Source organism: Gekko japonicus, unplaced genomic scaffold, assembly GCF_001447785.1.
Source record: "Gekko japonicus isolate JY-2015 unplaced genomic scaffold, Gekko_japonicus_V1.1 scaffold1502, whole genome shotgun sequence".
NCBI classification, from domain to species: Eukaryota; Metazoa; Chordata; class Lepidosauria; order Squamata; family Gekkonidae; genus Gekko; species Gekko japonicus.
Window position 1 is genome coordinate 419,215 of NW_015168696.1, and position 13,778 is coordinate 432,992.

Genomic DNA, 13,778 nt, shown 5'->3' on the forward strand with positions numbered 1-13,778 from the left:
AATAATAGGAAAGGTGTGACCACATGAGGATTTGCACACGTATCTGCATTTCCTCCAAATGCCAAGAAAAGAAGCAAAAAACCCCCCCAAAACAACCCTGGCTTTCTGAAAGCCAAATATTCCACCACAACATTTCCACCCATATCCAGTCCCACTGTTTCTGTAGGCTGGCCATGGAAGTCAAACCCAAGGCACGTAACGTGGCCCATTTTTCTTTTCTTTTTTAAAAAAGTGCTAGATTAAGCGCTATCCTGAACAGAGCATGCCTATTCATCAAATGGTAGCTTAGGTGATAAGAGTGTTCATTTGAACACCTCTCCCATTCTTTCTCTGGAACAGATACACATGAGGCAGACCTGAAGGAGTGGCACAGAACCTCCCCTTTGTTTCTTGGGAGATCTCGTGAGCGCTGGACTCACGTGACGCTGCCTCCTACGGAATCAGACCCTGGGTCCATCCAGGTCAGTCTTGTCTGCTCAGAATGGCAGCGGCTCTCCAGGGTCTCAGGCCGAGGGTCTTTCACATCACCTCCTGCCTGTTCCTTTTTAACTGGAGATGCCAGGGATTGAACCTGGGACCTCCTGCATGCCAAGCAGAGGCTCTTCCACTGAGCCACAGCCCCTCTTTACAGCTCTCCAGGGTCTCAAGCGGAGGTCTTTCCCATCACCTCCTGCCTGGTCCTTTTTAGCTGGAGATGCTGGGGATTGAACCTGGGACCTCCTGCTTGTCAAGCAGAGGCTCTTCCACTGAGCCACAGCCCCTCTTTACAGCTCTCCAGGGTCTCAGGCAGAGGTCTTTCCCATCACCAATTGACTTGTCCTTTTTATGGAGCAGGGGTCCATCAGTGGCTATTAGCCACAAGGTATAGATAGGGGCTCTGGGGCAGGTGATGCTCTGTCTCCTTGGTGCTTGGGGGGAGGGGGGTCAACAGTGGGAGGGCTTCTAGTGTCTTCCTGGCCCCACTGCTGGACCTCCTGATGGCACTGGTATTTCTGGCACTGTGTGACACAGAGTGTTGGACTGGATGGGCCTTTGGCCTGATCCAACATTGGCGTCTTAAAAAAAACAAAAACTGGAGCTGCCGGGGATTGAACTTGAGACTTTTTGCATGCCAAGCAGAAGCTCTTCGACTGAGCCATGGCTTCTCCCCAATACGAACACAAGAGGCTGCCTTATGCTGAAAGGGACCATCGGTATTGTGGCAGTGGCTCTCCAGGGTCTCTGGCAGAGGCCCTTCACACATCACCAACTATCAGATGCTCAAAACCCAGAATGCCAGGGATTCAACCCGGGCCCGCCTGCATGCCAAGCAGACGGTCTCCCCCTGAGCCACGGCCCCTCCCCGAATCTGCGGGACAGACACGTCTACACGCCCTTACCAGCCTCCATAAGCAAAAAGGCCGCTATACAGGGCCAAGACTATCTTCCCGACTTCAAGGTTTGTGCCCTCAAAGGAGTGTTCGATGCTCAAGTTCTCCACGTCACCTGCACGGGATAGAACAGAAAAGACAAGAAATTCAGATACGACGTGTCCAAATCTGGCGGGCCTGTCCGTACGGAAAGAGGTGGCATACAGTTAAAAGTAAGTGTATCCCCATCAGTGGGATTTTTCCAGTGACATTTTTCAGTACCATCACAGAATGACAGTTCCCATGAAGCTTGGCCAGAGGTCACCAGGGAAACCCACTGGGGGGGACGCAGAAGAAGAAGAGATTGGATTTATACCCCTCCCTTCACTAACCGAAGGAGTTTCTGAGTGGCTTACAATCTCCTTTCCCTTCCTCTTCCCACAACAGACACCCTGTAAGGTAGGTGCGGCTGAGAGAGCTCTTTCGAGGACTGCTCTTGAGAGAACAGCTCTGAGAGAACTTGTGACTGACTCAAGGTCACACCAACAGGTGCATGTGGAGGAGTGGGGAATCAAACCTGGTTCTCCCAGACTAGAGTCCGCACTCTTAACCACTACACCAAACTGGCTATGCCCCCCCCCAACGAAAATTCATGTGGCAACGTGTGACTCCATGTCAAATCGCCTCTGCCTCATGTGAGGAATGATCATGAAATATTTATAACAATGCTTAATTAAGACACACGTTTCTAAATACTCAAAATGAGAAATACAGACTTGTTCCATGTTAACCGATGTACGATTCTTGCATTTTGTTTTGGAGGAGAAAATTACTTTCAAGGGTCCCACCTGAAAGCGTTTGAGAACCACCGGCCGAAGGGTTTCAGCGAGAAATCGCACAGCCCGTGTCTAGAGGACAGGATTTGTCCTGTTCTTTTGGTGGCCAGAGACACCCTTAAATCCGCACGTCCCCCTGAAACGTGGGAAGGGCTTGGATACCCAGGGGCTTCCTGCTATTTGCTCATTTTTGAAGGAAAACAGCCCAGGAAAGGGGGGGGGGGGATAAGGGTGGGGGTGTCCTTCAATTGTACACTTGTTGGAGACGCTTCCACTGCATCCAGTGTTTATTTTCATTACAAAATGCCTCGGGACAAATTTCGCTTTATGCCTTTTGATCTGAAGGCCAAGCCTGGACTCTGGAAAAGGGTGGGAACAGGCCGAAATCGCGTTCCCTGGCACGAGCATGCCCAGAGGGGACAGGAAGACATCGGGGAAGGTCTCGGGCAGCCACCTGACCTCCCGGCTGCCGCCCATGTGATTCGTCTTAGGGTGCTAAGAGCCGGGGTAGCCTGGTCACAGGGGGAAGCGCTTCTGCTACGGTGGGGCTTAACCCGTCGCCCTTTCCCGAGTCAACATTCCAGCCGTTCTTGACGAGGAAAGGATGGGGAGTGGGAGGGGAGGGAGAGTTCCCAAGAAAAGCCGCTTTCTTCCTACCGTCACAAAACCCCACAGTTCCCTTTGCTGGGCTGGCTGCGACCAGCATCATTGAACCCGGAACGCCACGGGAGCGCCCACACAAGCCTGCTCCCAAAGAACGCTTTGCCGAAAGAGGCGTGAACAGACAAAACTGCCTTGTACTGAATCAGACTGCTGGATCCAGGTCGGTCTTCTCTACCCGGACGGGCAGCAGCTCTCCAGGGACTCAGGCGGAGGTCTTTCACACCACTTGACTTGTCCTTTACCTGAAGGTGCTGGGGATTGAACCGGGGACTTTTTGCATGCCAAGCGCATCCTCTACCACTAAGAACTTAACAGAATGTAGGAGAAGCCAATGTTGGATCAGGCCAGTGGCCCCTCCAGTCCGACACTCCCATCACACAGTGGCCAAAAATACCAGGGGTCATCAGGAGGTCCAGCAGTGGGGCCAGGGCGCTAGAAGCCCTCCCACTGCTGTTCCCCCCAACACCAAGGATACAGAGCATCCCTTGCCCCAGACTGTGAGTTCCTATCTATACCTTGTGGCTAACAGCCACTGATGGCCCTCTGCTCCATATAAGAACATAAGAGAAGCCAATGTTGGATCAGGCCAGTGGCCCCTCCAGTCCGACACTCCCATCACACAGTGGCCAAAAATACCAGGGGTCATCAGGAGGTCCAGCAGTGGGGCCAGGGCGCTAGAAGCCCTCCCACTGCTGTTCCCCCCAACACCAAGGATACAGAGCATCCCTTGCCCCAGACTGTGAGTTCCTATCTATACCTTGTGGCTAACAGCCACTGATGGCCCTCTGCTCCATATAAGAACATAAGAGAAGCCAATGTTGGATCAGGCCAGTGGCCCCTCCAGTCCGACACTCCCATCACACAGTGGCCAAAAATACCAGGGGTCATCAGGAGGTCCAGCAGTGGGGCCAGGGCGCTAGAAGCCCTCCCACTGCTGTTCCCCCCAACACCAAGGATACAGAGCATCCCTTGCCCCAGACTGTGAGTTCCTATCTATACCTTGTGGCTAACAGCCACTGATGGCCCTCTGCTCCATATAAGAACATAAGAGAAGCCAATGTTGGATCAGGCCAGTGGCCCCTCCAGTCCGACACTCCCATCACACAGTGGCCAAAAATACCAGGGGTCATCAGGAGGTCCAGCAGTGGGGCCAGGAGGACACTAGAAGCCCTCCCACAAAGAGGTGAGCCATGACTCATGAAAACCCATACCCCGCCACAAATTTTGTTAGTCCTGAAGGTGCTGCTGGACTCTTGCCCTTTTCTAAAGATGAAATTACATTACTAAAACCATTAAAATCAACATGTGCCATTAAAATTTTTGCAAAGAGTTAAGAAGCAGAGTTAAAATATATACAAAACTGTCAAAATATATACAAAACCTAAACACATTGGTTAGGGAGGAGGGGTCGTTGGGGGCGTGCCAGACAAAACAACGAAGACTTCACCCACTGAACATAAGAACATGAGAGAAGCCAATGTTGGATCAGGCCAATGGCCCATCCAGTCCAACACTCCCATCACACAGTGACCAAAAATACCAAGTGCCCTCAGGAGGTCCAGCAGTGGGGCCAGGACACCAGAAGCCCTCCCACTGTTGCCCCCCCCAACACCAAGGATATAGAGCATCCCTTTCCCCAGACTGTGAGTTCCTATCTATACCTTGTGGCTAACAGCCACTGATGGACCTCTGCTCCACATGCTTATCCATAAGAACATAAGAGAAGCCAACATTGGATCAGGCCAATGGCCCATTCAGTCCAACACTCTGTGTCACACAGTGGCCAGAAATGCCAGGTGCCCTCAGGAGGTCCAGCAGTGGGGCCAGGACACTAGAAGCCTTCCCACTGTTACCCCCCCCCAAGAAGACAGAGCATCCCTTGCCCCAGACCAAGAGTCCCTATCTATGCCTTGTGGATAATAGCCACTGATGGACCTCTGCTCTATGTTTCTCCAATTCCCTCTTGAAGCTGTCCATGCTTGTAGCTGCCACCACCTCCTGTGGCAGTGAACCCCATGTGTTCATCACTCTTTGGGTGAAGAAGGACTTCCTTTTATCCGTTCTAACCCGACTGCTCACTGAGTCTCTGGGATTGTGCCTTTGCAGGCCCTCCTCTTGGTCCTCCTGGCCAGTTTCCACCTTCACGTGCTCGGCTGCAGACATCTCCTCGGTCCCCGCTGCCAGTTCCCTAACAGAACATGCTCCAGTGAGACCTGAGAGCTCCGTGGCAGACGGTGAGGTTTGACCTTCTGGCTCAACCACTGGCCTCCCCCAGGCAAGGAGAGCTCTCTTCTCCCTCAAACTCTTTAGACCTGTCGCCATTTTAGGAAAGCCCATGACAAACCTGAACCTGTGTAAGTTTAGGGAGATTGGCTGCAAGGGGGGTTGGCTGCAAAGGTGGAGGGTATGTGTGTGTCAAACACTTCCAGACCTCAAATATTTGGAGGGCAGCTGGAGCTTCGAAAGGAGAGGCTTTAGACTGCGTGAGTCAGAAAGCCGGCTTCTCTCCAAAACCCCTTCAAAGCACAGGAGCCTCTTTCCCCTACCCATCTAGCTGCTTTTTTTTTTGGCATTTCTTAATACACACACACATGCACAATCTTACTCTTACACTTGCTGGCTACTACCAGGCTTCTACAACTGAAACCTATTGCATAATTTATTGAACTTGTTGATTGTCCTGATTCGCTCTGGGTAATTTGCCTCGAGTCCCTGGGAAGAAGGTGGACTATCAATAACACAGCTAAACAGAAAAAGTAAAACAAACTGTGATGCCCTGTATTCTTGGTGCTTGGGGGTGGGGACAACAGTGGGAGGGCTTCTGGTGTCCTGGCCCCACTGCTGGACCTCCTGATGGCACCTGGTATTTTTGGCCGCTGTGTGACACAGAGTGTTGGCCTGGATGGGCCATTGGCCTGATCCAACATTGGCGTCTCTTATGTTCTTATAAGAGGGAATTAGATAAGCATATGGAGCGGAGATCCATCAGCTCTCAGCCCCTGTGCCTAGAGAGGGCTGATATTTGTTGCCAGTGATTTCTTGTTTTAAATTCCTTCCGGCAACCCTAGGGGGTCTGGCAAATCTACAGATAATCCCCAGCTGGGATCCATCCTGTTTCACTTCACACAATTCCTCCGCTTTCAGCCTAGGAATCTTAAGTGATCTTGGGTTTGTCACGAGTTCTCTACCTACCCTACCTTACAGGGTTGTTGTGGGGGCAAAATTAGCACAGAGTGTTACGTGTGTGGTCCCAAGATCCTTGGAGTAGGGTTGCTAACTGCAGGTTGCAAAAGACCTATATATTTAGGGGTGGTATGTTGGAGCTTCTGGTGTCCTGGCCCCACTGATGGACCTCCTGATGGCACCTGGTATTTTTGGCCGCAGTGTGACACAGAGTGTTGGACTGGATAGGCCATTGGCCTGATCCAACATTGGCTTCTCTGATGTTCTTAGACACAAAAACTAGACAACGAACACAGCAGACGAGGCAAGTCTAGCGCATTCCGAAGCAACCTGCAAAGACTCGGCTGACATACGATGCTGGCAAGGGCAAACCGGGACACTGTGCCCGGGGCACTCTGTTTTCACACGGTGTCTCTTTTGAACTGGGCTGCCACTCAACGCAAAGGCAGCTACATGGCCCACGAGCGCCAAGTCCCGCGGGCAAAGTGCCTTCACCTCATCCAGAGGTATACTTCAACCAGGCCCTGGAGGCTGCAACACGCTCGGGTTCGCCCTGCCAAATGCGCCCACTGGCTCTTGCCTCCTTTCTACCCACGGCTTCCAGAGTTCACATGCTGGCCAGGCAGCTTATGCTGTTCCCCTCCTGGGCCTGGCAGAGAAGATGCTGCCCACGTCCAAGACCCACGCAGGTACTGGCAACTCGGCAGTTCTGCCATGCGCTGTATCACTGGGTCTGAACTGAACTTCCAGACCCCGGCAACCTTCCGAGATCAGGGTTGGGGGAAACAGGGAGAGGGCCATCTCACCTGTCCCTTTCTGTTGCCATCTTCTACCAGTGATTAACACCTGGAATTCACTGCCACAGGAGGGGGTGGCAGCTACAAGCATGGACGGCTTCAGGAGGGTATTGGATAAACAGATGGAGCAGAGGTCCATCAGTGGCTGTTAGCCACAAGGTATAGGTAGGAACTCTTGCTCTTGGGCAAGGGATGCTCTGTATTCTTGCTGCTTGGGGGGGGGGGGAAGAGTGGGAGGGCTTCTAGTGTCCTGGCCCCACTGCTGGACCTCCTGAGGGCACCTGGTATTTTTGGCCACTGTGTGGCAGAGTGTTGGACTGGACGGGCCATTGGCCTGATCCAGCATTGGCTTCTCTTATGTTCTTATATGGAGCAGAGGTCCATCAGTAGCTATTAGCCACAAGGGATAGATAGGAACTCTCAGTCTGGGGCAAGGGATGCTCTGTCTTCTTGGTGCTTGGGGGGGGGAAGTGGGAGGGCTCCTGGTGTCCTTGCCCCACTGTTGGACCTCCTGAGGGCACCTGGTATTTTTGGCCACTGTGTGATGGGAGTGTTGGACTGGATGGGCCATTGGCCTGATCCAACACTGGCTTCTCTCATGTTCTTATGTGCAGCGGGCAAAGTCTTCGTTGTTTTATTTGGCACGCCCCCGACGACTCCTCCTCCCTAACCAATGTGTTTAGGTTTTGTCTACATTTTGACGGTTTTGTCTATATTTTAACTCTGCTTCTTAACTCTTTGAAAATGTCTTAATGACACGTGTTGATTTTAATGGTTTTAGTAATGTCATTTCATCTTTAGAAAAGGGCAAGAGTCCGGCAGCACCTTCGGGACTGACAAAATTTGTGGCGGGGTATGAGCTTTCGTGAGTCACGGCTCACCTCTTTGGAATTTTATCTTGTATGCTTTAGACTGTTAGCTGCCTCGGCCACCCTTGTAGGGCCAGAAAGGTGCCCTATAACTTTTATAAAGAAATAACAGAAGTTCTTAACAGAAGTCCTCTCTTTGCTGACCTGAAAGAGAGGGGGGCACTGGACAGGTGCAACTGGAAATGCACTGCACAGCTCGAGAACATGACGCCACCAGGTGGGTGGAAAGCCTCCCCCGGCCACCTGCTCCTGCCCGAAGTGATCTTTGCTATTTATACTCCGCTGCACTTTCCCCTCCCCTATTCCCAATTAACACCAGCCTCCCTCTTAATTCCGCCCATTTGCCAAACAGGCCCTTGGAACACAGTGGCAGCTGCCCCAGCGCGCCGACGCTCCCCACGCCATGGCACCGGCCTTAAATGCCTCTTCGACCGCACTTGACTCTAAAATTAACCAAATTAAAAGTAACGTGTACCGACACTGTGTGCCCCTCCTGCCGCCCCTCCAGCAGCCAAATTCCTGGTGAGGCTGACTTGCCCTCCTTCGTCACCCGGGGGCTCTTTGCGGGGGTGGGAAGAGCAGAGGCATGCCTTTGCTGCATGTTGGGAACCCTTTAATTTTTAGCTCATGCATGCCCCCAGTCCAAGCAGGACTGTATAAATCTGCAGAAATTGGCTATTAACTGTGATTATTAAAAAGCAGATAAATGGCAAAACTGGAGCCCGGCCACCGAAATCACAGGGGAGGGAGACAAACCCAGGCTGGGCGCCGAGGAGCAACTGATGGTTTGGCGGAGCCAGAAACAGAAGCATCCCAGAGGCTGTTAAGCAGGTCCCGGCCCGACTGGCTCCCGGCTCCAAAATCCAGGTGAGCTCGTTACGGCTCACTGGAGAAAGGAAGGAATTTGGGAACTCCGAGCAGGGCTCCAAGCCTCCCGGTGGGCTACAAAAGTAGAGCGGTCACGGGATAGGTTGTCAAACAAAGCAGACACACTGCGAAGCATGACGAAAACTGCAATTTATGTAAACAATTGAACGGAACAACTTTCCGTCCTGTGCTTCCACAAAGCTCACAAACACGACTCCGAAGATAAGTCGGCTGACGACCTCCACCGCTTCCGGTTTCCAGCAAAGTCAAATCATAGCGAGGACACTTTATAGTTGGAATATCTGGAGTTCACCTGCTGGATGAATGAATGTGACTGCATCAGCAGTTAATAAGGGATACTAAATGACTGTTGAATTGTTGGCACCTAGAAACTGAGATATTAACTGCATTACATACATTCAACTGTTTACATAAATTGCAATCTTCGTCATACTTCACGGCGCGTATTCTTTGTTTGACAACTGCCAGGTGGGGGCTGGCGATCCCCCAGTATTACAATGGATCACCAAACTACAGCTGGAGAAAATTGTTTTGAAGGGTGGATTCTACGGCATCATGCCCTGACAAGGCCCTGTCCAGTGAAGTCCTATCCCTGGGCTGTGGGGCTGTGGATCCAGCTCCCAACTCTGGAAGGGGGACCACTGACGCCTACGCCAGTGGAGGAGGAGGAGGAGGAGGAGGAGGAGGAGGAGGAGAAGAAGAAGAAGGCGTCTCAGAGCGGCTTACAAACTCCTTTGAAGGAGAAGAAGGAGAAGGAGGAGGAGGAGAAGAAGAAGAGGAAGAGGAGGAGGAGGAGGAAGAGGAGGAGAAGAAGAAGAGGAAGAGGAGGAGGAGGAGGAAGAGGAGGAGGAGACTGGATTGATACCCTGCCCTTCACTACCCAAAGGAGTCTCAGAGCGGCTGACAAACTCCTTTCCCTTCCCCTCCCCACAACAGACACCCTGTGAGGTAGGTGAGGCTGAGAGAGCTCCTGACAGAAACGGCTCTTTTTCAAGAACAGCTCTTATCAGAACTACGGCTTGCCCAAGGCCATCCAGTCAGGTGCTCAACATCTACTGGTCATTCCTAGCCCCAAAGATGTCCACCTAGCCTCAACCGAACCCAGAGCCTTCTCAGCTCTGGCACCGGCCTGGTGGAACACTCTCCCTAGTGAGATCCAGGCCCTGTGGGATCTAGTGTAGTTCCGCAGGGCCTGTAAAACAGAGATGTTCCAACAGGCCTTTGGTCGAGGTTGCGACAACCCATCTACAGTGCCCCCCCCCCCCCCCCCGCCCCCCCTTTCTCCCTTATTAATCCCTCAAACATAGCTGCTCCTCACCCACCCGCTTCCCTTGTTCTGCTTTGATCTACAACTACACGGGAGCTGAAATTCCATCCACCTCCCTAAATTGTTTCACTGGTGCCTCTTATGGACTTTATACAGCACGATTGCCGTAATTGTGTTTATGATTTATGCATTAACTTAAAATCACTGTATCTTTTTGAGTAGGCTGTGACCCGCCCTTAGCCTGCTGTGTAGGGGAAGACGGGCTAGAAATCAAACGTAATGAATAAAATAAATGACCAGTGTTCCCTCTAAGGTGAGTTAGTGTGAGCTAGCTCACAGTTTTTTAGCCTCCGGCTCACACATTTTTGTCTTTGCTCAGCAAGGAGGGCTCCAGAGGAAACTAATTTATGCAGTGGCCGAATCGCTCGCTCACAACTTTAGTGCCGGTAGCCAGTGCCGGTAGCCAGTTTGGTGTAGTGGTTAAGTGCGTGGACTCTAACCTGGGAGAACCGGGTTTGATTCCCCACTCCTCCACTTGCACCTGCTGATGTGACCTTGGGTCAGTCACAAGCTCTGGCACAGCTGTCCTTGAAAAAGAGCAGTTTGTGTCAGAGTTGTCTCAGCCCCGCCTACCTCACAGGGGGTCTGTTGTGGGGAGGGGAAGGGAAAGGAGTTTGTAAGCCGCTCTGAGACTCCAAGTGAAGGGCGGGGTATAAATCCAATCTCCTCTTCTTCTTCTTCTAGTGCCGGTAGTTCACAAAGTAGAATTTTTGCTCACAGGACTCCACAGCTTTGGGAGAATTAGAAGTGAGTTGTGTCGCCTCGGACTGGCGGCGGCTGTCCGGGGTCTCAGGCTGAGGTCTTTCATGTCATGTACTGCCTGGTCCTTTTTAGCTGCAGATCGAACCCGGGACCTCCTGCATGCCAAGCAGTGGCTCTTCCACTAAGCTACGTCCATCCAGGACAACCCTTGGCTAAAATGGACCCTAGCTCACCTGCCCCCCCTGCCGAGCTGGCTGCTGGCCAGCCGGTTTGGCTAACGCAGCAGTCAAGATGGCCGCCCTTTTGCCAACCGTAGGTGTTTTTAAAAAAGCCAAAATCTTACGGCCTGCCCAGCAGTCATGGGTGCAATCTCCCTGAGACTTAGTGTGGCAGGGTGGTTACAGCGTTGGACTAGATCTGGAAGACCCAGAGTCGAATCCCCACTCTGACATGGAATCTCACTGGGTGTCCTGGGGCCAGTCAGTACAACCTACCTCACAGGGGTGTTGTGAAGAGAACGGAGGAGAAACGACTGATGTAAGCGGCCTTGGGTCCCCACTGGGCAGAAAGGCGGGGTATAAATGAAGTGAGTAAACTGAGTCCCCTCGCCGTTGCTAGTTTACCGCCGAATAATTCTTCCCTCACCCACCTTTTGATCCTGGTAGTGCCCACAGAACATGCCTCTCCATAAAGCATAAAGTAAAGGTAAAGGTTCCCTTGCTCGAAAGCCAGTCGAGTCCGACTCTAGGGTTGCGGTGCTCATCTCCGTTTCAAAGCCAAAGAGCCAGCGCTGTCCGAAGACGTTTCCGTGGTCATGTGGCCGGCATGACTAAACACCAAGGTGCACGGAACGCTGTTACCTTCCCACCGAAGCGGTACCTATTTATCTACTTGCAATTTCTTGCTTTCAAACTGCTAGGTTGGCAGGAGCTGGAACTAGAGACGGGAGCTCACTCCGTCTTGCGGCACACTCGGGTCTCGAACTGTTGAACTACTGACCTTCCACAGCCTGCAGTTCAGCGTCTTAGCCCCTTGAGCCACCGCAGCTCCTCCATAAAGCATACCAAAGACTAAAACATGACTCTAGAGGGAAGGAAGGTGTACCCAGGGGAGAAAGGCTAGAAATGGCCCACTGAAGTACCCCAATCTAAACCCAGGCTGAAAATATCTAGGCTTACATAACTGTGGGAAGGGAGGGGGACGTCAGAAGAACTTATCCCCCCCCCCCGGCCTTCATCTCTCTCTTTTGTAAAAAAAAAAGTAATTATTTCCCCCAGATGAGGAGGCACGGGCAAAGTTCGTTACGAAACACCCATGAAGAGTGCTATTATTAATTGCCGAAGACGAGAGACACAAAAGGGGCGGTTGGCTGCCAGATTTCCGCCTTCCCCGCTGGGCTAAAAATGCATTATTAACTCAAAGTGAAGAGGCGACGGTGTTTGTACACGTCCAGCGCCTGGGAAAAAGGACTCCGGCCTTCCCGTCCCAGCCCTGCGCCAAAAACGGAACTTTGAAGAATTCGCATGAGCGAGGGAGGGTGAGAGTCCCACCTTGGCCAACGCACCAGGCCCAAAGAGGTTCCTCCTCTTTGACCGTCTGCCCCCCTCAAGCCGCCTTGAGAGGAACTGCCAAGGCAGAGTGGCATTACTCGGCCTGCCCGATTGCCTCACCCCTTCTTCAAAAGGTACGGCGGCCGGTTTCCACCCTGAGCTCCCTTTGAGGCAAGGCGCCCTGCAGCAGCGGGACTTGCTTCCCCCATAAGCCTCTTCCCTTGGGGCAGCTCAGACAATTTAACCAGAGGTGGCAGAAATGCCTAGCTTAAAAAAACCACATTAAAAGCCCTCCAGATAGCCTGGCGGATGGGCTGAACAAGCGCCAGTTAAAGGCTGGCTGGTTTTGCAACAGAGCCAAAAAATCTCAGCGCGAAGCCACGCACCTCTTTGGCGGTTTGGAAAACGGGCAAAGCCGAAGCGGCGCGCCGCTCGTTTTCTGCAGGACGCCACGGAAGCTGGGAGAGCGCGAGACACAGAAAACTGATGCTTATTTCGCTGATAGGGGTCTCAGGGTAAGTAGCGAGTGACATGCTCTGGGAAGGAATGAAGAATTCCAACTGAAGACACCACCCAAACAGGCAGTCATTCTAACCCAGGAAGATCTGAGGGCGGTATCGAACCGTCAAATGGAAAAGTGAAAATGTCAGCTCGGCGACAAAGTCCATGCTGGGGATGATTAGGAAACAGACACAAATGAAGGGGCCCACCATCGTAACAGCATCACGCAGATGCGTCGTGTGGCTGCCCAGTTCTGGTTGCTGCATTTCAGAAAGGATATAATTGGAGATCTGGAAAAGGTACAGAAATGGCAACCAAAACCATCAAGGGGTGGAACGCCTTCTCTACGAGGAACGGCTACTGTGACCCTGTTCACACATGACACAGAATGCCCACGCATTGGGAATTCTCACGTCACACTCCATGCAAGTACAGCTGCACACGCAACTGAAACTGCACGCTCTCCCGGGTACAGGTCCCCAGTTTCATTTGCAAAATGAACAAACATTGGCTCTTTCTTACACAGAGATGTACATTCAGGATGTACATGCGTTTCCTGTAACTGCGAAAGGACTACAGGGTTTTACCTTTTCTGTGTTAGAAAAGAACATGACAAAGGGTTTCTAAAACTCTGTATGGTGTGGAGAAAGGGGATTTCCCCCCGTCCTCCTCCTGAAGCACTAGAAGAAACGATGACTGAGGGGTGACGTGATTGAGGTTTACAAGTTTATGCATGGGATAGAGCAGGTAGAGAAAGAAGTACTTTCCCTTTCTCACAATAAAAGAACTCAAGTGGGCACTCCATGAAATTGCTGAGCAATCAGGTTAGAACGGATAAAAGGAAGTCCTTCTTCACCCAAAGAGTGATTAACCCATGGAATTCACTGCCACAGGAGGTGGTGGCAGCTACAAGCATGGACGGCTTCTAGAGGGAACTGGATAAGCATATGGAGCAGAGGTCCATCAGTGGCTCTTAGCCACAAGGTATAGATAGGGACTCTCGGTCTGGGACAAGTGATGCTCTGTCTTCTTGGTGCTTGGGGAGGGTCAACAGTGGGAGGGCTTCTGGTGTCCTGGCCCCACTGGTGGACCTCCTGATGGCCCCTGGCATTT

General features: G+C 52.0%; 1 protein-coding gene across 1 annotated transcript in view; it reads right to left on the reverse strand.

The window, feature by feature from the left end:
• Positions 1-13,778, reverse strand: part of SLC7A5 (solute carrier family 7 (amino acid transporter light chain, L system), member 5) — a 68,521-nt gene that overhangs the window by 19,363 nt on the left and 35,380 nt on the right. Inside the window, exon 3 of the mRNA XM_015415478.1 lies at positions 1,380-1,485. Within this exon, the coding sequence (XP_015270964.1) occupies positions 1,380-1,485 (106 nt within the window). The remainder of the gene's footprint in view (positions 1-1,379; positions 1,486-13,778) is intronic.